The sequence below is a fragment of the Anoplophora glabripennis genome, unplaced genomic scaffold (assembly GCF_000390285.2).
Source record: "Anoplophora glabripennis isolate ALB-LARVAE unplaced genomic scaffold, Agla_2.0 scaffold333, whole genome shotgun sequence".
Classification (NCBI taxonomy): Eukaryota; Metazoa; Arthropoda; class Insecta; order Coleoptera; family Cerambycidae; genus Anoplophora; species Anoplophora glabripennis.
The window spans coordinates 441,506-466,423 of record NW_019416412.1 but is presented as its reverse complement, the minus strand read 5'-3'; the positions used below and the strand labels follow the sequence as shown (position 1 = coordinate 466,423).

The 24,918-nt window shown below is 32.1% G+C and overlaps 2 protein-coding genes across 3 annotated transcripts; both read left to right on the top strand.

Annotated features, from left to right (window-relative positions):
• The first annotated feature begins 701 nt into the window (after window positions 1–701).
• Window positions 702–3,254, top strand: LOC108913250 (heat shock 70 kDa protein). Of its 2 annotated transcripts, none has more exons than XM_018718773.2 (3): window positions 702–783; window positions 1,328–1,538; window positions 1,588–3,254. In XM_018718773.2, exons 2-3 carry the CDS (start codon window positions 1,328–1,330, stop codon window positions 3,222–3,224), a joined length of 1,848 nt encoding a protein of 615 aa, XP_018574289.1. In that variant the 5' UTR covers window positions 702–783; the 3' UTR covers window positions 3,225–3,254. The 2 variants fall into 2 exon arrangements, with proteins under 2 accessions (XP_018574289.1, XP_018574288.1); XM_018718772.1 differs by lacking the exon at window positions 702–783 and adding an exon at window positions 1,015–1,080.
• Window positions 3,255–12,056: 8,802 nt separating this feature from the next.
• On the top strand, window positions 12,057–24,873 carry LOC108913246. Its single transcript, XM_018718768.1, has 4 exons — window positions 12,057–12,159; window positions 20,414–20,691; window positions 21,241–21,428; window positions 23,868–24,873. The coding sequence occupies exons 1-4, from the start codon at window positions 12,057–12,059 to the stop codon at window positions 24,154–24,156; spliced, it is 858 nt and encodes a 285-aa protein (XP_018574284.1). The 3' UTR covers window positions 24,157–24,873.
• The last annotated feature ends 45 nt before the right edge of the window (window positions 24,874–24,918 follow it).

Genomic DNA, 24,918 nt, shown 5'->3' with positions numbered 1-24,918 from the left:
GTAACAGTTATATTTTTACATCCTTCAGGTCACACATGCTGTTAACGACATAATAAATGACAAGAAACAGTTAGCTGGACAAAAAATGCGTATCTTTTAACAGATCAGAGACACAGTAAGAGCGAATTACTGTATCGAGAAATCTACACAGTAAATCAATGTGGACAATTATTTTCATATATTCGCAGTTATGTATAGCATGTCCTCAAGAGCAGAACAAGTTAGTGTCGGGATCGGGGAACAATAAACATTATTAAATTGGTGTTGTGAGTAATATATGTTAGGTATATATAACTGGACATAAACTTCATCCAAATACCACTTCTTGATTCTTATATTGGTTCTGATTGGGAACTTGTTTTATTATTAGCTTCCGTATTTTTTATTCTACTTTAAAGAGAATTTAAATAAATTCAAAAACCAGAAATCTATGTATGAAATAAACATCTAACTCTATTCTCTCTATTGTGTATTCAGTTAGTTGTAACAAGACTTTTATTTCTTTTTAAATTGCTGCAAATTATGGTGGATTTTAAAATTATTTTAAATATTGCAATATATGATAAAATAATTTATCTACTTTTCCAGAAATTATACAGATAACCTGCGATATACCTAATCGCGTTTGTGAATCCCCAATAACAATTTTTATCATCAAATTATGTGATTTAGGAATAAATTACACGTCTTCTAATCCTCTCAAGATCTTTTGTAGCACTAACGAATACTAAAGATATTGTCGATTATTAAAACAAGATTTTACCCACGGAAAAGGTGACACGGGTATGTATCTTTTTAATACGCTTTGCCTTACCTTTTTCTGCTATCCGCTCTCTTACAATAAAAATAATTGCTGTGTTCCACTAATTGGTAAACGATAAACGTAGTGTTATCTAAATTGCAGATAAAAAAGTACATTACAAATGTATGTAATACCAAATGATAAGAAATAAGATTACTGATCTGTAAATTAACAAACTGTTATCGTATGTTTAATTTAGTTAATCTTATTTTGTGACACTGGATGTTTCTGTCAAGTTAAACTACTCTAGAAAATTTTAAATTTAGCGGATAAATAAGGTAAGTGTTATCCTTTCCTTGTAACTCATTACAAGTATTGTTTCTACCATATGCTCTACAAGAAAAACAATGTGAAAATGATTGAAAAATATATGAAATGCAGAGTGTTAATTAATAAAGTCATAGCTTTCTTAGGGGGTTTTTCGATTTAATTTTGATCGTTCTATACACCTAGATAAGCTGGAGACACTCTATATATTTCTATACATGTTTCACCATAAATTTTAGTTTTGTGAACTTATTTTAGATGTCCACTCGTCCAATCGTTGGAATCGACCTTGGGACTACCTTTTCCTGTGTATCAGTCTTTAGAAGCGGAAGAGCTGAACTGATTCCAAATCCAGAAGGAGATCACCTTACTCCTTCTGTTGTGTATTTCGATCCTAAGAACGGAGAAGTTTCAGTTGGTCGAATAGCAGAAGAGTTATCACCTCAGTGTCCCAGCAATTGTCTTCTAGGTAATAAATCAATACATATTAAACAGATATCTTTAATTTAATTTTTCAGATTCTAAACGTTTCATCGGGAGACAATACGATGACGATTTCGTTTTAAGCTACATTAGGAACAACCAACAAAATTTTTCGCTAGTTAGAGGACCCAATGACGAAGTGGTTTTTGAAATAGAAATCTCCAACAGAAGAGTCACTAAGAAACCGGAAGAAGTTAGCGCAGAAGTTTTCAAATATCTGAAATATGCGGCAAGTGATTACTTGGGAGATGATGTTACTGATGCTGTTATATCCGTGCCTGCCTACTTCAGCAATGCTCAAAGAAAAGCCACCAAACGAGCCGCAGAGCTAGCAGGGTTTAATGTGTTAAAGCTGATAACAGAACCGACAGCTGCTGCTATCCATTACGTTTCTGACAAGCAAAAAAATGATTCAAACATATTAACTTTTGATTTCGGAGGAGGAACCTTAGATGTGTCTTTGATAAAAGTAAAAAATAGCATCTTCGAAGTAAAAGCTGTATATGGGGACACATTACTCGGTGGCAGAGATATCGATGAAATCTTATTTCAACATTTCTATAGCAAGTTGGATTTGAAAAACCACAAAAACAATTTTTTAACAAGGAAGTTCGATCGTAGATTACACAACATGTGCGTCAATTTAAAGAAAAACTTGTCAACCAGAAAAGAGTTTACATATACTATAGATAGATACGACGGAAAGACAGATCTTGATATATCTATGACCCGGATGGAGTTCGAAGAGATTAGCAAAGGCATCTTTAAATGCGTAGAGAACATAGTGGATTTATGCCTGATAGATTCCGGTGTATCTAAATCGCTGATAAATGAAGTCGTTTTAGTGGGAGGGTCCACCAGGATACCCAGAATTAAAGAGTTGTTGAAATCTTACTTTGGACCTGAGAAAGTCAGGACGGACTTAAATCCGGATGAAGCTGTGGCCGCTGGGGCTAGCATATACGCAGCGTACCTCATGAGAGACCACCAGGACTTGGAAAAATACAAGGTGACAGAAGTAACTCCTATGTCTCTCGGCATAAACTCAGCTGGTGGACGAATGGGTTTCTTTATACCTAGAAATTCTCCTCTGCCAGCCGAAGGGCACCGTGAATGCATAACAACAGTTAACGATCAGACAACCATAAAATTTTCCATCTATGAAGGTGAAAGAAAAATTGCCCTTTATAATAATAAACTGGGAGATTTCGAGGTAACAGATCTGCCTAAAAAACGTGCAGGAGACATAACATGTTCTATAGATTTCCACCTAGATGAAGACGGTATACTAAACGTAACAGCTACCGAAAAATCCACGGGTAAGACTAAGAAGTTGGTAGTAACGATGGGAGAGTTCCGATTGAGCGACAAGAAAATTAAATCCTCCTTGGCAGATGCGAAGGAACACAAAATTGAAGACGATGTTTTCGAAAAATTTGCGATTTTCAAAATCGATGCTCAGAAACAGTGTCGTCAGATACTTTACGATATAAAAAGGATTCCTTTAGAAAAGGACAGCAATTACGTGAAAGAAAAGTGCGAACAATTCTTAGTAGATTCGAATCTTTTGGATTTCACCGAGATTGAAAAACTGGAGGGGGTGTTCACAGTGTTTAACAATTCAGTGTCGAGCATCTTAAAGAAATATTCAATGTTGCAATTAAAACACTAATGAACTCTAAATATAGTTTCTGAACCACGATATTGTCTGACAATATTTATTTGTTGCATTCCTTAAAAAATTGTTCCGTTAAAAAATACAATACATAAGAAAAGAAAAAACCATAATCCATGAATTTAAACAATTTGTACAACATAACTTTTCGCTAGTACTTTTATAGTAAAATCGTCAGTTAGCAGCCTTTTCTATTCATTGGCTTTTATTTATTTATTTATTTGTTTGTTTCAACTTCATGCTATACAAAGAAGGGTTTGCATACGTCGTAAGGAAAGAAAAATAATAATTAATTACATTTACAATAACAGATACAATAAAAATACATATTTTTCAAAATACTTGAATGAATTAGATATAATATAAGATAAGCTATAACAAAATGAATCAGGCAGCGATACGGAGTTTCTAAGGTCGGTTAGAAAATTTTTGTTTAATCTTTGAAGAAGATAGAGAAGTTTAGAATTTTTTTACGAATATAATCAGACGATGATTCAGATGATATAACCAGAATGATAGCTTAGAATTGAAATGAATTCCGTAAAAAGCGACCGAAATTTTCGCCCCTTTGTGAGACCTCATAAATTTACTCCAAATGTGTGCCAAAAGATAGTCTATGATGAGACTTCATCAATCGTCTATAAATTTTAGCTTGAGGCTGCATTTTGTTTTCAAGTTACGGTTTATTAAAGTTGTCCTTTTTGCATGGGTTGTTATAGGGTTTTCAAAGTCGCTGATTTAAAATCAAAGGTTCGTTAATCTCTATGACTACAGGTCATTTGGAAGTCAAAGAATTAATCCTGGAATCTTCGAAATTCTTCATTTTTCTGAAGCATTTCAATAATTTCATGAAGATCGAAGGATGATGAAGCAATTCTAATAGCAAATTCGTGCTCAGCGCGAAAAAGTACTTCGGAATACATATGCCACATGTGAAGTAGAAGCGATTTTTTTTAGCGGTGTAACCTCGATCCAACAATCCATGTAAAAATAACAACTTTAATCAACTGAAACTCGAAAACGAAATGTAGCCTCAAGCTAAAACTTATAGACGATTCAAGTCTCATCATAGACTATCTTTTGGCACACATTTGGAGTAAATTTACGAGGTCTCACAAAGGGGCGAAAAATTAGGCTTTTTTCGGTCGCTCTTTTCAAGATTACTTACGTCATTCAAGTTGCAAAGGAGAAATGTCATTGTCTCAGTCTTGGATAATTATGTTAATTGTGATTTTTTTTTTAATTATTGCTAAGATTGCAACAGAAGCAGTGGTATCATCTGCGAAAAGTATTCTTAAGACGTTACTGTCAAAAATGTTTAAATTATTTACATACATTGAAATATATGAGAGCCGTAGTATCAAAGGCGGCAATCTCCACCATTTCCACTTTTTGTTAAAGCGCAAAAAACTTCTACACTCTTATTACTGCTTAATTCAAAGGAAGCATAGTTTCCGATGAAAGAAAATGCTATACTACATTAGATTTTAAGGTTAATGTACCTAAATTTTTTATATTTTCTGAAAAAATGTACAAAAATAAATGGAGAATGCCGTGTTTGATACCAACAGTTGGATTTTGCAAGATTTGTTACCAAAGGTTGCACTAAAATGAGTTGTAAAATAAATATCAAGTATTTTGGAATGGACTTACAGACAAAAGAATAAAGTATTAAAATTAATTCAACAAAACGTATAATCAAAAATAAAAAAAACGAACTAAATAATAATAAATTCCTAACTATCTGAAACAGCAAGTCGTGTCACGTCACGTCATATGTTCGCTGTGAGCCATCTGATTGGCCAAAACGGATATTGCCGACTCTGATTCTAAGCAGGTAATGGAGATTGCCGGATTTGATTCTCAGGTGATGTTTTAATGCAGTTTTGTAATGGGATACAGCCGCTTTTGATAATCGCAAACCATATATTTAGATAGAGCGCGAAAAACTGAAAAATATCATGTATTTAACTCGATTTCGTCAAAAAGTGGAGATTGCCGCCTTTGATACTAGGGCCCTCATATACCGGATCCAAGACCAAACCTTGTGGAACTCCATATCTTACTTCCAGAGTACTTGACGTAATAATGTTAATAGTTTGTTATAGATTCACTGTCGTTTGAAGGACCAGAGAAATGTTTTTACATACTGTAAATATTTACTAAAAAGAGAAATTTTGTGTGCGACTCATTTAATAAATAATTAAACTATTTTCCAAAATTGTTTGGTTATTGTTAGTAACCTCAAGAATTCACATATTAATTGATGGAGGCCTTAGGTCATCTTGAAATAACTTACCTCTAGATAAATTTTATTATTTCTGGTGAACGAATTTCGGCGAGGATAAAACTGATTCGAACAATCTTGTAAAAGTCGTGTATAGTACACTTTTATGAAACAGAGGTGAAAGTTTAATGGAATGGTTTAAATTCGCATTAACATTATAGTCAAATTTTGCTTCCTTTCTCTTTTGCGTGTGTTAATGAAGTTCAGATATAATTGCAATTCATGGGAACACTTATTTAACAAATCTTACATAAACAGTAACTGGCAATATTCGAGATTACAAGAATGTTCTGTCTAGTTAGTAAAAAAGAAATGGAGAGGTATTTTCCAATGAAAAATATTGAATTAAAAAATATATTGATATTCAGATAGAGTTATTGTTTTAATTGAATCAAATTCCTGAAGATTGCGATATTTTTTCACGAATGCATTCCTTTTTCCAAGCATCGCCTATTTAGCGTTTGTACAGATACTGCCTTTATTACTGGATGCAAAAACAGCAGCACTGAAGAATCTGCACACATTTAAGTAGTGCTCTAAAAAGTTGTCATTATTAAACGCTCGGATTCCGTTCCTCTATACATTTTCATGTCCCTGAAAACTATGAGTTATTGGGAGCCATGTTACGAACAAACCAAACAGTAATAAACGCATACGTAGAGATGGTGTCATAGAACCGCAAACAGACAGAAATGTACGAAATTCATCACGTTAAATAAGAACCTCCATTTAGACACAAACAGATCGTAATTAAAACCAAGCTGTTAACGTCTAGCGCAGGTGAATGTGTTGTAACTGTGGATTGTTTAAACTTAATTGCTCTGTGCACTGGAAAAGTTGTATATGTGGAAATGCTATTCTATTATCATTAAAGAAAATGTAACAATCAATAAAAAAGTAACTGAACTTTCTAATCCAATATTGACTACTGCTTTTAGATTGTGTTTTATGATTTTTATAATCCGCTTTGTTTCTTTTTGTCCGTACCGATATTCCATTAAAGTCGCCCTTATATGAGATGTTTTTTGATTTTTTTGTATTCTCTTAAATAAAAATTTGCAATCATTTTCTTTACATAACACCACATATCCTTTAAGGGAGTTTTATGCCCGTTGGGTATATTAAAATAAAAACGATGTTTCAATTCTCCTTTTTTACATCGAAATTCCACTCTCGCTCAGGCTAGGAAATAATTTCCTGAAATTCCATCCCGTCTCACCTATTTCCACGATATCCCGAGCGGATCCAGATAATTTCCCCCCGCTATCTCAAACTCGGCAGTGTTACTACTGGGTTCGCTGCCTTCCTCCTAGACAATGGCGTCCTTTTGAAACGTAACGAGCTATTACACCCCAGTTGCTCGGTACAACGACTAGGTGTAATATTCGGGAAATTTCCTAGCAAAAAAACGTCTTATTTCTTACGAAGGGTCAATACCTGACTGGAGTGCTACTGAACTTCCGTGGAGTTATGAACCGGGCATTATTTTCAACACGCAGCAGTTCTTGATAAGTGAGAAAATTGCGAAACTGCAGAGTTTGCTGTCTAGAACTGTGTAAATTTGTTGATGAATTGAACTTTTAGTATTATTGATTTACCTATATTTATATTAACACCTAAGAATCCAAAATAGAACTAAAATTTAAACCAGACTGCCTGAGATTAAGAAACAAATATTGTGGACCCACTATCATGAAATAATGTTCTACCTACATTTATGAGGGTACTTTATTGCCCTTTAATGAGAGAAGTTTTGGTATTGTTGTGTATTGGAAAATCCGGTAGAATAGTGCCCGCGGTCGTTTAAGAGAAAGGTCTTTATTTGGTGGGTCCAAAATGGGTACATAGGTTGCTTGACACAGGTGGTCACTAACAGAACTTTTACTGTATATGTGTCACAAATTTAGGGGAAAACAATATCGACTCCTTAACATGTATGAGAAGTTGTAGATATGCCTATATTTCTATAAATTTAAATACTATCAACATTACATTACCCAAATGATGATATTTCCATAACTTTCATTTGGTCTGTTCAGAATAGTTACTTGAAATCCATCTGTATATTCTTGTTATGTTTGGTGTACGGTATGGATATATTGATAACACCATTTAATTCAGTTCCAGTAACCTGTTTCTATCAGCATCTTTTCTTACCTTTTGAATTTAGAAACTATAGAAATACTTCATTCTGAAAATTATTTTAGGTATTTTTAATGACAAGACGAGAACAAATTGCGTTAGAATGCCTTTTAGTATTTATTAAGCACTATATTAAATAAAATACAATGTAAAAGTGTCTGTATTAGAAATTTTAATATAGGTTATTGTTTCTCTCTAGTAACAAACACTAGGTATGTATATATTATCGTTTCAACATACCATGTGATGCAATTCCACTATTATATTGTATTTAATTACTATATTTAATTAACGATTCAGGTGAAAATAATGTGTTAATTTGTATTACTTTTACCTGCCATTGTTGAAAATACTTAATTTTGTTTCTACAGAAGGAGTAATTTTTTTAAATATTTATTGCCTTCAAATAGTAATCGTAATCTATATAAATATTTCAAAACTACAATATTTTGAATTCGAAGTAAAATGTGAAATGATGACTAAAAAATATTACAATTGCATTTCAGCACATTTTTTGCTTTTTGGTTTTCATCGAATAAACATTATGATGTATGATCATGTACGAATACATTTTCAGTTATCAAAAAAATAATATTTTTAAACATGGTGCCCATCACTGGCTTGTTGGTCCAACTCGATACTAAAATGTGTCTGCATTCTAACAAAGGTCAGCGGAAATTGTGACATTGGAACGAATACAATTATTGTCGTACACAAACTGATCAAATCAATATGGCTTATGCAACGTTACAGCCAAATTCAGGAGATGTGGAAGATTAGCCTTCCACCCGTATATAATATCTCACCTACATATTTCTGTTACATAAAGTGAGAGCAGGTCGAATGGGATGAAAAAAAAGTAATTACGCGAAGGAGATTCAAAATTAAGTTACAGACTGGAAAAAATGGCGGTATTCTTTGTTGGTGTTTAGATACAGGCGGTTTCTTTATAAAACACATTCAGTTCTTAATCAGGCCTCTTAATCTCAATTAAACAGCTGAGAATTTCGCTAATGTATATTTTTTAAATTTTAATTCCTTAACACTGCAACTGAATCGCTTTTGCCGATTTTAAATATATTCTTTTTCAACCAGTTCGTCATATGTTGAAAATTGAATTGTTTGCCCCTCTCCTCTCGAATTTTCTGGGGACGCCCATGGAGTTGTGTAAGAAAAATTAATTGTTAAGTCAATAATCGAAAAATATTCAACAGAATCCATTTATAAAGCATATTTTTCTAAAATTTGAGCCCCTAAGAGGATACAGGTTTGGCTTTAAAAAAAATGTACGGCATTTAAATTTTGATTTATTATAGATTTACTTATAAATTTTTTCATAATAAAATAAAGAGTACCATTTTAAAGGACGATTTGAGAGTTCACAAAGCATTAAAGGGTTAAACAATATATTTATATTCTCCCTACCTATTTCTAGCAAGCGTTAATTAATTTTAATGTAAAAAATATATATAATGTATCACAACTTTTGTTATTAGTAGTAGTTGTAGTATATTTAGAGATTTTTCTCCAATTTCCCCAATCTCATTTGACAAAAATGTAACCATTAAAGTCCATGAAAGCAACGGATATATATATATATAGAGATAGTTTGTATTGTTTCCAAATTGCCCCCATTTCAAATTTTTGCAGAGATACATCAACGGCGTCAGCATAGAGCGGGCGCCTGTTATTATACGACGTAATGTATTTTTTAGTACGTCATTATGAGACACTCACCATAGGGGATGTTCTGCTATGAATTATTTGTAGCCGGTTAACCGACGGAAGAACCAATTATGTGCTTATACAAACGAACACTACAATTTATTAATATCTAGAGGTTAAACAATACTGCTAAGAGAAACTAAGAGAAAAATTAAAAACAAAATGATAGTACAGTGAATCAAAATGGAGGAAAATGACTGAGATGTGTAAGAGACAAAAAATATTAAATATATGAAGTTACATTAACAATTGAGTTTCATGTACCTACGCATCTCATATCGGTAGTTGACAGAAGAAAAAAGAATTTACTATTGCGATTCCAAACGGGAAAGAACTAAAAATATAAGTAACGTGAATGCATATTTCTTTCAAAAACCAAAAAAAGTAATTATGATCCTATTATTCTACTGCTATTATACCAAAATGTATGGTATGCCATTTCAGAGAAAGTAAGTAATGAATACGTCGTCACTGGGTGTTTAAAAACGCAGCAAACTAAACATACATTGGTACAAATCTACAGACTGCTGACTAACGAAGAAATTTTGTCGCGAAAATAGACATCTCTGGTAAGATTAATCTCACAATTTTTTTGTCAGGTCTTTCAGTAAAAAATTCTAGTTAACGTATATCTACCCTTGCTGTTACTTCTTGATTCACTATTTTGAATTGAAATTGAATACAATACTTGAAACTGTAGTTAAAGTAATATTACCTGCGTGTAATGAATAATTTTTTTGACTAACTAGAAAATCTATGACTTTATCATTAGCTTTCTTCGTTAAAATTCGAGTAAGGTGTTATTAAAATTACAGTAACAAGTAAGTCTATAATTATTGAATGAAAAAAAACTACAATAATTGTATTGTTTCGCAAAATAAAAAATCGTACAGAACTTGTTGCCTTAGGTTATAATAATTAATCCATTGTGACATAATTCTAATGGTGTCACAACGGAAGTAACTGAACAATCTAAATATCTTCAGGTTTATATACACTTGTTACAATTTATAATGTAATGACAAATAACTAAGCAATATCTAATATTAGGGTGATCTTTAAAAAGTGTCATATTCTAAAGTTAAATGTCATTTTCTACCTACTTTATACATATTTAAATACATATATAAATAAATACATATAAATATAAAATATAAATATATAAAATATATATAAAAATAAATACATATTTAAATTAACTCAAATTAAGGAGGTACTTGTTTTTAAGGTTATACAGGGTGTTTTTAAACGAAGTAGCAAAAACGATACCAGTGAATGTAGAGCAACAAATAAGAGGATTGAAGTAAAAATACATTATATGAAAGTTGGACCCCTGAGGCGATATACCTTCTTAAAGGAGTGGATTGAAATTCACACTTTAATTTTTATCTTAGATTTTTTAACGAAAATCTTCCAACATTACTTGAGGATGTACCCCTCGCTACACGTCAGGTGATGTGGTATATGCACGATGGGACGCCTGCACATGGTACACTTGCCGTTAGAGAAACGTTAAAAATTTAAATTACCCAAATCGCTGGATTGGTCGTGGACGTGATGCCCCTATTTGTTGGCCTGCGCGTTCACCTGACCTAACGCCTATGGATTTCTTTTTGTGGGGACACATAAAAAGTATTGTTTATGCCACTCCTGTTGCCTCCTTAGAAGAACTACGCTTAAGAATATTTCAGGTAGCAGATGACCTTCGCAATAACCAAGAACTGTTTGTCAACAGACGTGTTAGCAGGTTATGCTTGCAGAAAAATGGCAATTATTTCGAGATTATTCTTTAAATTTAATTTTACATTTCTTGTATTTCGTTTGTATTTAATTTTATTTCAGATAGATAACTTTACCTAATACATGTCCCATAGTCAAAAGTTATCAAACATTTTTCATTAATTAATAGCAAATTGTTCTTAATGTTATTATTAAATTCCCAGCTTATTGACAAAAAGTGTAAATTTATTAATATGATAAATGACAATTTATTTGTTATGACATCCGTCTACTTTATTTTTACAAATTTTCGCAATTACCCCTTTAGTGAACGATGACGCATCTAATTTTTTTACTAGAAAACTATCGGTTTTATCGAAAAATTACAAGAGGTGAAAAAGTTGGGCAATAAATCAGTCTACCCAACAAAAATTTTTAAATAAATAATTTGTTTCATATAAAAAATTTGTAATAAAATATTGCAATGAGGTTTATAGGCACTCCGTCAGTATTTTCTTAGGTAATGCAGTCAAATAATGTTAGTTATACACCCCAAAAAATTTAGTGGACCGCCCTGTCATGCACCTTTCTTCAGCAACCTCCACGGTCGCTTAACTTTGGCACGCGTCAACTTTATGCCCCCCGCAGGCTCGTTTTCCCGTATTTCACTCAAATACATCCAGCGAACTTCTAGAAGTCAAACAGTCTCGACTCACGCCTCCGACAATAGCAAATCGACCTGGTTTCGTGGGTAAGGAGCCCTATTATTTGCTCGCTCTCTGAAGAAGGCCTCCAGTTCACATTGGAGAGAGAGTGAGAGTTCGTCGTAGATTTGAAAAAAATACGCTCTGATTACCGCGTACGAAGCGACAGATTGACAGTGTCTTCCTTCTGAGTGTCCATTCAGTTCAGGTTCTGTCACTGTGCCGCTACCGGTCGACTTAAAAAAACTTGTGATGTGTGTACAGACGTGGATGTTGTTTCTTTGGGCGCTAAGTCTGTCGGATTTAGTGACAGGGATCCTACCCGAGGACACAGCTACGCTGAGCGACTCTCATGGTGAGTAATGGGCGATTTAAAAGAATATTAACATACCAGGATTCAAGGATAATAGTTATTAAATATGTTTACTGAATCGCATTAAAATTAATTATTGCTGGCATCATTTATTTAAATAATTCTTTCACTTTTTCACATAGTTTCATTTCTTAGTAATTGAAAATAATAATAAATATAAATAAAGACAACAAAAAACGAAGTAGTCTCAAAAATTTCGCCTCAGTTTTGAATTTAATGCGAGTTGTTTGGACTGTTCTACATTTTAGAAATTAAATTTGTTTAAATATATAAAATAACTGCTCTTGAAATACTATCTGTTTATATAAATATTTCTCTCAATTTGATTAAATTTTGTGTGCACAATACCTGAAAAAAAAAACTCAAACCAGTGGCGTAGGTATAGGCATGCTGATTACATTTTTCTCAATGATTATAGCATGTAACTGATTTTTTTTTTTAAATTTATTGATCTCCTGACTTTGAATCACGGCGAGTAATGGATAAGTCAAAGGAACGCTTATGGACAAAGAGACAGGTATTCCGAAAAAAATCGCCAGAGTTTTGAATTGGTTGGTTAAACTATTATAGTATAGTTACTGCATAAATATACAAAATAACTGCTATCAAAATTCTACAAACATTTTAAACTCGAGCCTTCACTTTTCTAAAATAAGGTACTGAAATTTTCAAAATCAATATCTTTTGAAGAAATGATGATCATTTCAAATACAATGTCTAACTAAGTACATTTCAAAAGTGATTCTTTTCTCAGACCTAACCTAACTTTATCATAAAATATTTACATTATTTTTGAGTTAATATTGAAATGGAAGTACCTAATTATTAAGAAAACTGAAACTGACAACACTTAATCTAATTCTTACAGAATAGACCCTCTCAAAACCTTAATTGGACGTAATGCACTATAGTACATCTACGAAACCAAGCATTACATTTAAGATATGCAAATTATATCGAAATCCTCAGTTTTATGTAAATTTGTAACGAAATTATGTAAATTTACTTATATCGTATGAAATGCGACGGATAATTATATCGACCAGAGTTTTTTAAGCTTGGAAGTTATTTATGTTGAATATAATTCTAAAAATTTATATAATTTTTTTAGAGAAGTATGGAAATTCAATTTTCTATAAAATACACGAGGCACAGAAATTAAGGGATATTAAAAAAATCCCAAATTTTTGGGTGATTTTCAAAGAGCTGTAACCTGGAGGGAAATGGTCGTAGAGAGAATAAAAACCAAAGGAAATTGAAGCTTCAACTGTCTATTTTTCAGATCTGTGGTTTAAATTTTTTTAGCATCAGCAGTTTTAAATTTTTAATTATTTATTTACTTATTTAAATATTAATTCCTTCAACAAATTCCATGGTAGTCCAGTTACTCAGGATTTTTACCTCCGAATTCTTTATAACTGAACCGATTGACGTAAAATTTTGACTGAATGTGGAGAATGCCTCAAGGAACAAAACTTATATAGTGCCGAAGTGTGCTTTTGCCCTGGGAGTGGTTCCCACCCCTTCTTGGGGGTGGAAATTTTTACGCCCAAAATAACCACAGGAATCGATAGAGGAGTAAGTTTTAAGTAACAAATGTTATATAAAGTTTTTTGGATAATCCAATACTTTCCGAGTAATTCGTCATTGAAAACGTTGATTTTTTACTGAAAAAGTATTTGTTTTTGGACAGTTTTTTGCAAATAACTCTGAAACCATTGGATTTAACGAAAAAGTTGTAATGAACAAAAAGAAAGATAATAAAAAAAGAAATCTAACGGCATAATTTTGTTTTTGTCTAATTACAATATAAACCGAGTTATGGATTTTAAAATATGCTAAAAACTAAATTGGAACCAGTTAGCGTTAAATAACGCCAAAACCATAAATATTAGGAAAAAAACTATTTGAACCTTTTTTAAAATACTTTGAAAAACCTTTAAAATGAGCTGTTTTAAAAGTCTTTAGAATCAAAATTAACGGAAATATGATCGAAATAACATGTCTCATTTTTTGTAATAAAAAAATTAATAAACAAATCAGTGCCTTTGGCGACAGAATTAAAATTAAATGCAATCCATTTACAGATTTCTTTATTTGTGTTCTAAGAATATGTTCTGATTCTTTGGCTCACTTACAAAGCATGATTTCGAAAAAAAATTTAATTTTTGAAACTGTAAATTTTTCAAATTTTTGAAAAAAAATTCGATTTTTACGCTGTAACTTAAAAATTAAAGGATGTACGAAAAAAATACAAGAGTAAAAAAATGTAGCTTTATTTTTGCTGAAGATCTCGGTTTTTTTATTCTCTACAATTAATATTAATCGAGATATCGCCATTTTAAGTTATCATATGAATGAGAGAACCACCTTTTTCGAGCCCTTGAAACTCAATAGGTCACGTAGCCCTTACAATTCTCTGCAAAATGAGCCTTTGTGCGATTAAAAATCTTAAAAAGTAAGAAAGTTATCGTCGAAAAAATAAATATGTGTATAGGTGATAATTTTAGGAAAATTTAGGTCAAACCAGAATTTAGAAGCATTTAGACCTTTTTTGTATATATACATATTTCAAAATCAAAATTATTTTATAAGAAGGGAATAAATGTTTATTTAATACGAATGCACATTTAAAATGTTTCTACTCTTTCAATAATATTTTTTCATTTTATTTTCGAAAGAAGGTGTATTTTTCAAGGGTTGAAAAGTTGCTATCGATAAAAAAGATTTTTTAATCAAGAAATCTATTTTAATTGATAAAAATGCCTGATTGAAACGTTTCAAGTTGAAAAAAAATTGTTTATATTATTTTCATCCAAAGGGGTGGTTTTTAAAGGTTTTTCCGGGTTGAAAATTTGGGATACATTAAGTTTCATGTTAAATAGCACATGAAATTACTCATACTGCATAAATAAAATAGATTTGATTACATAAAATGCTTAAATTTATATTTTTTCTTTTTTCCAATAAGGGGTGGTTTTCACCCCTTAAGAACAAAAAGCACATCTAGCGCATATAAAAGTTTTGAAGTGGAGGGCAAGATGAGCCTAATTCTAAATTTTGAGAAAAATTGATGCAGTTATAAAAAATTCGGAGGTATTACTATATTTTCAGCTACAGTAACTGGGCTATTGGGCAAGAATGTAAATTTGAAAATAAAGAATATTTACATGACGAACATCCTCTAACTGTAGCTACGTTTTTCAATTATTATTTACATCGAACGTCGCAAAAAAAACCCTTGCTCTAGATAAGCCCGTCCGGTAATCATTAACCGATCAACGTGACGACACGATTCAATTTTTAATGCGACACAACTTCACTTGAATCGGCGAAACTCTACTCTCCCGTCCATAAACAACTATCAATTGCTTGTAAATTGATTCTATAGCATCTATCTGGGTCAAACCCTATTGGAACATATACTGAGAGCAATTTGTTACCCTTCTATTGAATTTAGCTGAAGGATAATATTGTCGAAGAAGCCTAATTCTCGCTTATATCTGACTGACAGAAATTCTATGAGGGCTTTTAATGAAATAATCGTATGAAGCGATTACTTCTATAGAGATTTGGTATCGGAAACAAGATTACAAAGAGTAAAAAAACTAGTGGTATTTAGAAACATGATGATGATCACAGAAACGTAGTGTACCTAAGTAATTTTTTTTTTCAAACGCTCGTAAATCAGCATTTTGGCAAAACATAGTTCTAATAACACAAACATAATGTCAAGTCAACCGTCTCTTTCAAAGCTATAAATATTCTCAAAACTATATCAGTTGAACATGCTATGCCCCTTTTTTAATATTTGTTTTGATCTCTTGCTGGGTTTTTTCTTTCTATGACTTTTCTTCTAAAATTTCTTGCATTTGGAAAACGTTAGACTCGATAAGGCAAATTGAGAATGTTTTATTGGACGTACAGTTCAATAATTAGACTCAGGTTTCTGTATGGCGTCCTATAGTGGTAAAATAAACTGTAGTAAATAAGGAAAGGAATCATCGACCTTAACAACTATTTTACAGATCTGTATAAATTCAGCGAAGTACCCAAATTGTTACTTAATAAGTAAAAAGTTGTCGAGTCACGTATTGTATTCATAATACATATACTGTGAAATCAGTCGCATTGTAAAACTGTAAATAATCCCAAAATTTCATGCATTCTTTTAGACAAGTAGTCCATCACACAGCGTCATTTTTGTTCACTCTTTTGAACCTAATGTTTCACGATCTAATTGTGTGTAATTAATTACTGTAACTGAAATTATATGAAAGTAAAGACATATTCAAGAGATGATGACAGTGTATATTATTGAAATAACTAAAAGAATAATTTCCTGATTTTTATTAACGAAACATTTTACAGAAACTTCAATTTTTGTTGCATCTGTATTGCACATTATTCAACAGAATTTTAAAGAAATAAAATTCTTTTTAAGTATTTTTGTTTAATCTGGAGTTAATGTACAACAGAACTAACCCCTACATAGCGAGGAGATACTTAAACTATTAACACTTTCCATTAATCTATAGATTATTACCCATATTATATGGGCCATATAGAAATTAATTGATCAGTGCAAAGCCCACATGCAGATAACTTATATTCAGAATATTCAGAATTTCACTTCAGTCATGTTTTAGCGAATGTATATTCCCATTTTCTTTAAAAATATAAATCTTTACATATTATACAACGCCTGTAGTTTAATATTAAGAATATAGAGTATATAAAACAATATTCACTCTAAAAAGATGATTCACCAATGAAATATTTCCTCGTATTAATGAAAATATTCTTTATAAATTGTCTTTTTATATATAATTTATTTTTCCATCCAAATTATGTAATCTACAGACCAAGTCCAGTGATAGATTACAGTCTGTAACTGAAATTGTAATACATAATTTCTCTGTGAACAATATAATAAACAGGTACATTATAAAAATTAGTCATAAATAAAATACATAAAAAATAAAATAAATATAGACATTTTTAACAATAATTGTTAATTGCCCTTGTTTTCTTATATTTTTCAGCTAAATTTTACTTAAAATAAATTGACGTTTTTGCGAATTTTTAAATATATGTTACCGTACTTCTTTATACTATACGTGTGTTGTTAAAAAACACTGACTCCTACATCATCCTCCCTTATCTCCACGGATATCACATAAATCTTGGAACTGGAATATTAGCTGACCGCAGACACTTCAACAGAAAAAAGAGGTATACATGTGGCAAAAACACATATATTTGTAAACTTAAGTCCAGCATCCCATACTGAACCTTTGGTAAATTATAGGTAGCTTTCATTTCGATTGGTTAAATATAACAAGCAGTTTGGCTTCGGCTTAATAAAAAAATTCCCAGATGTGTGTTTGCTGAAAAAAACAGTTTTATTTTTCATGCGGGCCAACGTGATTTTTGCAACTGTATCCGAGCAAGCTGTCCTGCAAGCTGAATTTTTAAAATGGGGTTTCATGTAAGTCTGGGGTTCGCAGAAATATTTTTGAAACAATTTTCGATCTAATAAAAATATTATTCTATGAAATATTTTTCATTCGACAATGTTTTGATGTCTTTCTTGGACTTGCAGATATGCAGACTCAAATGAAAATATTTTTGGAATTGTTCTAAATAAAGCCAAAAAAAATAGTCTTTACTATATATTAGTTATTTCTTTAATAAAGTTGGTCAATGAAACACTTCGGAACAATCATCATTTTCTATTCTACTAAAACTAATAAAGTTGAAATCTGTGAAATACAACTGTCAGATATTTTTAAATTACCTCAAATACTGCCACTAAGCCATTAGTGTCAACTTTCTTGATGTTTGATGCTACAATAGATTCCTCAGCCCAATTATTCTAAACTGAGTCGTTTCTTGAATCGTTTACAACAAATTTCCGCTGCAATTTTACCTACCTGAAACAATGGGTTTAAGAGCACTGCATTTTTTTAAATAGACAACCGTTCTACTTTCATACAAAAATAAAACAAATGTATCACTTGTCGTTCCCTAATACGTTGATAATAAAATACATTTGTAGAGCACTGATACAAACATGTTTTACGTTAATTTAGAAATAAGATATTGATGAATACGACGCTATTAATGTAAAATTAACAATCTGGAGTATCGTGTAGATGTACTATTTTTTTTTTAAAGTTTATAAACTGAAGATGTAAAATGAAAATCAATTATTATTTACTGTAACATACCTACGTAGCTGCACTTATTTTAACAAGGTTTTCAAAAAATTATAATTGTCATATTATAAGTTTACTGAATCATTGAAATTATGCATTGTTCAGAAGAGACAACTACTACAATTGTCGTGCATTTTTCGTTTGCAATTATTTCCACGCTCCAAGAAAAACGGTAGACGTACAATTACTTTATATACATTTTCAAACAATTTATAAGACGATTAAAGGTGAAAGTCTCCACCGCCGCCTGCAATTTACGCCGATTTTATGAAATATGGATCTAATGACACTGAATAGCTCGTATCAGATGATCCACATTGCAACATCGGACATGTTATCTACTCGATGTCGCCAAGATCACAACTGGTACAGTTCGATACGAGAATAAACTCGAATAAATGGAACAGTCAGCTAGAATTACCACACACATTGCGAATTTTCTGTAAAAAATCGAATTACAGCAGTTTCTGTTCAAAAGTCAACAAATTCAATTAAACATTTCTTGTTTTGATGTCGCTAATTCAATTCAATACGTCGGTTCGCAATTTTCATGGGCTTGACATTAATGGTGTCTCGTCCGCTTAAGCGAACCTTAAAATTGTTCAACCTACTCGTGACAAAATCCATATTCCTATGAAAAGTGGGTTAATTAGAAATACTCTTGGAGTGGCGCGTTTTGACTGTTTAAACAAGAAATTTTAAGCCACTAGTGAGTTAGCGTCCTTAAGGATTATAAAAGGAAAGCATTTATAATGGAGTTCGTTGGAGGAGTGTTCTGGAATTTCTGAAACAAAGATCAATTCTTACGAGATGCCAGCATTTAACGATCGTAGATACTAAAATTTCAACCATTGGTTACTTAAATGAATGATTATTATTATAACATTTCCTCAATTCAAACTTCGATAGAACAGGAATGGCTCATAACTTTTTTATTGCAGCTACGTGTTTCAAGAATGATCATAGTTATCAATTTTCGAAACATAAAAACCGGTATTATTGAAAAGTTAAAAGGATATTACTATTGTAGATTTAATTTGTTTGTCTACCCTTCTCATCTTTTTTACTCTCATACTTAGAAAAAACTGGTATGAGCCAAACTTATTAGCAATTTTCTTGTGAAACTCACTTAGAAGAACAATTCAGTGTTGCATTTCGAAAGTATAAGAAAACCAAAACATCCTGTATATCTTTACATATTTGAATAGAGCCCTTCTTTAACATTACAGTGGTACAAGGCTTGATGGGTCTACCTTTAATAGTAACCGAAATATGTTTAAAGGATTTATTGTTACCATATTCATTTGGCAATATCTTTCTTATTGTTAGAGATAGATCACACCTTATATCAAATATGAAGTATTCTGTTTAAAGAAAACGTAACAGGTTTTCTAAGTACTGTTTTGATATTGCAAGAAAATTCCCTTTGGCCCATACATTTTTGTTCTAAACACGAAAATGACAAAGATAAGGGGGTAGGATATAACGTGGATGATCCCGTACATAAAACGATCACAAATTGGAATCATACTGTACTATAACAAGCAGCATTAACCCATTATTACGGTAAATACAACTTTAAGATTATATAGTATTAAATTAATTATCATACTAGACAAATAATTGCTTACAAACGTTATGCTACACATATGTCAAGTGATAAATGTGCTAAAGCTTGCAGTTTGCCACAGCAGTAAATCTGCGTTAGTAAAACATATCAATTTTGAGATTGGATCCAAATAAATCACATTAGTAATGTTAAAGTTATGGTATTTGATATAAAAAAGTAGCAGTACCTAGCAGTAGCAGTTCATATGAAAATAAAGGCATATTATTATTATTACCTACTAACACAAAAGACTTGGATTTAATTATTGAGGTATGTCCGTGCCACATTATGATTTACTCATAAACACGGTGTGACACTTAGGATTCCCACTGTCCTTAAAAACCCAAAGATGCATTTACAATCCAATTGGGCATAAAAAATTTATCAACTAATAATATTTTTTCAGAAGACGCTCCCCCTCGACAGAACGACAAATTTTCCCACCCCACGTACCCCTACCTTCCAGAGCACGGCAACAACATTTACCCTGAAGAAAGGGAGCGCTTCACCCATCGTTGTTCTGAAAGGCTGGAGACTGCTTTGGACCAGATTCGACGGCGACAAATAGCCAAGCAGAAAACCCTTAACCTCAATGGATATTCGCTGCACCAACAACTCCGTAGCGCCCCCTACGACATGTACGTGACGGACATGAGAGTGAGACTGCCGCCTTCGAATAGTTGGGTAAGTTTTTTGCAATGATTAGGTGCATAAGGCCTGTTGAAGTCAAAATTTATTCATTCAAATTTCAGCAGAATTCCTAACTTAGTGAAATAGTTTTAATGGCTTAAGGACTGATGTAATAAATACATATTGAACTGTTGTTATCTATGAATTAGTACTTTTACTGTGTGTGATTAAGTTCATTCTATACACAACAGCTACACAGAGATTCTACTTTGGACAATATTTTGTTTTATTTCTTTCAATCCTTCTCTCTCAATTTCTCCTATTTTTCAGCATGGCGACTTTTCCTGAGTCAATTTTTTTTCAATTGACTTCCTTTGATATAACATTTTTGGCGTATATTACTTACTTGTTCTTCTCCATTGTAATGCAATACAGGACATTATAACCACTGTTTGTTTCTCAATTCTTCACTTGTTCTTTTCCATTCGTTATCTGTTCCTGCATCTCTTCATTTGCATGTAAATTTATTTTCTAGTTTCGTTTGTATTATATTCACTAAGTGTGTAAACCAAGTAAATAAGCGTCAGTTAAATTGCAATGTAGGTTCGCGTCGATAAATGCAGATTCAATCCCAGGAACTCCAGTCTGGAGACCAGGCTCTTATTTAGTGATCTCACAATTAGCGGCAGAGTAAATCTGTTCAACGAGCTGGATTTGCAGAGGGAGCCCGTCACCCCCAACCCCGAGGAGTCCTGCAACATGATTTTGCGACTCAGGAAGGCAGGAATAGGGTAAGCAAATATAATTAAGGAAGTGGCTATTAATCTGTAGTCTTCACATAATTACTTTAATAGTAGGAATCAAATTCTTTTTCGATATATTTTTTCTCAAAAGGTAAGTGTACTCGGATCAGTTAAATCTACTAAAACATGTTATTGAAATACATGTTTATGTATAATAAAAATATACTTCTGGATTACAACCATAACACTTGTGAGTTATTTTTTATAGAAAGTTAATGGTTTAGTTTAAATATAAGCAAGAAACATTAATTATTGTTCAACAAAACAAGACAAAGAGGTTGTTCTGTCAATCTTACTATTAACTTCCTTTGAAAACATTGAAAATCTGAATGCAAATTTCAAGAAATTATGAAGCGCTGAAAAAATCATCAAATTATTGTTGTTCCTTTTTACTTTTTTCTTTATCTTTGCAAGCAACAGTCTTGCAAAACACATTTCAATGGCGTGCAACTCTGCCCAACAGAATCGATTGTTTCGGTTCTTAGAAATTAGGCGCGAGAACTTTTTCAAGTTCCCCCAAGTTAACAGTGCGGACTGAATTCTATGGGTAGAGTTTCGCAAAGTCATTGTTAAAGTGCAATTTCCGGTAACCCAAAATTGTCCGTTCTCAAAACTGTGCTAAATGCTGACATCCGTGGCTTTCTTTTAATAATTCTAAACTTCGCACTCGATTAACCACCTGGAGTTTACTATAAACGCGAGTTGAAGGTTATGTTTACACTTGCAATTAAATACCAACACAATTTTCAAACAACGGATATAGTAGGTATATTTGTACACATAGGTATATTTTAATTTTGATAACGTCGAGAGAACAACTAATTTTAATTCACTTTCTCAACCTCTTTTTCTTGCGTTGGGTGAAACCTAGTAATAGTACCTAGTTCAAAAACAAACCCCTGAAGCATTTAGCAGAGCTAGAAGGTAATAATTTTCATCGTTCAGCCTTATCTGTCTACATACAACATCGTTGACTGAAAAAGAACACTTTACTGACCTAGTAAGAAGTGTATTTATAGTAATCTAATGAAACACAAGTAGAGTATCAGGATTCAGACATTCTCATGTAATTATATCTTTTAATTCAACATTTAAACCACCATAAAATTCATGGGGCAGCGACTAGGATATTATCTAATAGGATAGGGTCTTATTAATTTGCAAATTGGAACATCCAAAATTGAATTAAACTGGTGAGTTAATGGGAACGTAAGATAAATATTCAAATGTTAACTACATAGATTATAGCCTTAGTTACGTGAAAGCTCATAAACATTTTCTTTAAATTAGAAGAGTTTAAAATTCTCTTAACACCTTCAAGAACACGTATAATTACTTCAAATGAGGTGACAGAATTCTGTAAAACATATTCTTGTATGAACGAGATGGCAATTGTAATTGCCTATTTAACTGTGCATCCATTAATTAAATTAATCAAATGTTTTTATCGCTTTCGCCGTGAATTCATTATATATGAATTTATTGAATGAATTCAAGTCAAACGAAATGCCAAAGAATGGAATAAAAACATAAACAAACAAATTTAAAAGACTCCTGGTTATTGATGTGAAATTTAACCAAAAAATTTGAGAGTTTGAAAAATAATTTCGTTGAATATTGCAGTAAATAGTGTTGTTAAGTAAGATACAGAAAGTGCTATTAAATTTTAAAGAGCTTATCTAAACCGAATTGCCATTGAATTCGACTATATACCTTCATCAATCACCAGAATCATAACTCACAGTTTGCCCCTTCATCTTATATTTAGATCTCTAATTATGTTTGCGAATGTCGAGCTTAAGATTTTATGCATATACGAGGGGTTCCTTAATTAAACAGTACCTTGGTTTGCCTTGTCGTCATTGTTCAAAGAATTAGCATAATGGCAGAACGCGTCCCTTCTCCATCCTTGGGGAACGCCTGTTAGGATTTTGGAAAGTTTTAAAACAACTTAAGTTCTGTGTTCTGAATACCAAACATCAGCAACTTTTTCGTCATATTTGTGTGATTAAATTTCAAAAACAAACTTAAAATTATAGGAGTTTCTTAGAACGCTAAAGTTTAAAAGGTAGTACTTAGGATTTTTCAAATAATAATAATTAATTCAGCTTTAATATTAACCGCTTATTCCCTTCTTAACAGCAGGGTCCACAATTATAGCCGGTTCGTTATCAAAATTTGAAATAACTTTTTTCTTAAATAGGTTTTATCATATATAAATGCTTTGTGGGTTTAATCGTTTAAATTTATTTTCCTTAAATAGATATCATATGATGCATGTGGTACACAGCCAAGTGTGTCGACTAACGAGTGGCATGACGTCACACGTGCGTTTCATAAAAAAATTCATCAAATCAAGTAATTTTTAACTGACGATACTACTACAGGAAGCAACTTCTATGCGTCCTAATATTTTTTTATTTTCAGGTTTCACACCGAACCAATCCGTCACGATAGGGGGCAATTCAACGTACGGACCGATTCCCACTTCGTCGAGCCCGGTTTCATTTCGGTGTACGCCTATGGGTGTGAGCCGAGACTTCGCGAGCACAGGAGAAATTTTCGGGAAGAAGACGAAGAGCTATCCAGGGAGATGGAAGATATTTTCCTCAAAGGTATCCGATCACTTCTGACTACGTATATGCAAAAAGAACTGCAGCCCGCTATCAAGGAGACACTGATGAGGCATATGGGATACACGGTGTCCTACGGTTGAGAGGATGCACGATATTTATTGTAGATATGTAGATACGAATCATATATTGTGTGTTGTGTGGCGAGAATGTATGTGGTAGGTGGATTATAACGTTTAAGCATCGATTTTTTATTGCACAAATAAACTTCATTGAGAATAAAACTACAGACTGACTTGCTAAAGAATTTTAAGATTTTTGTTTTTCAAAAGGGGATCACCTCAAACTCGGAGACTACACGAAGAACACGAACACCATGTAAATAAATATCTTATCAAATTTGAGAGTAAATAGAGGAGGGGACAAATTTTGTCAATTTTCCCGTATAAGTTCGTGCTCCTTGTCTAGTCTCCCTGACCTGAAATCTTACCTTTCAGTTCTACTGTCAACTATAATACATGAACCAAGACCAGGGAACACGAACAAACTCTAACCTCTTTTCTCTTCTTCTTCTTTCATAGTACTACCGACAAAGGGCGCTCATATTTAAATAGAAATAAAAGCCTACAGTACATTTACTCTATCTTTACAACAAGAAAAGTGTTTGTATTACTTTATTTAAGAAATTAAAATATAAATAGAAAGGCTATTAAAAAAAAATGAATAAAAGAATAAATAACCAATAGGCTAACTATCAAATTACAATATGAAAACGTAGAAAAACATATACCTAATAATGCTCAATTTAAAATAAAACCCACGCTATTTACAAACCAAAGATGAAATTTGTCTTACCATGTACATTCTATGATTGTGTGAAATATACAATGTGTATATATTGTAAA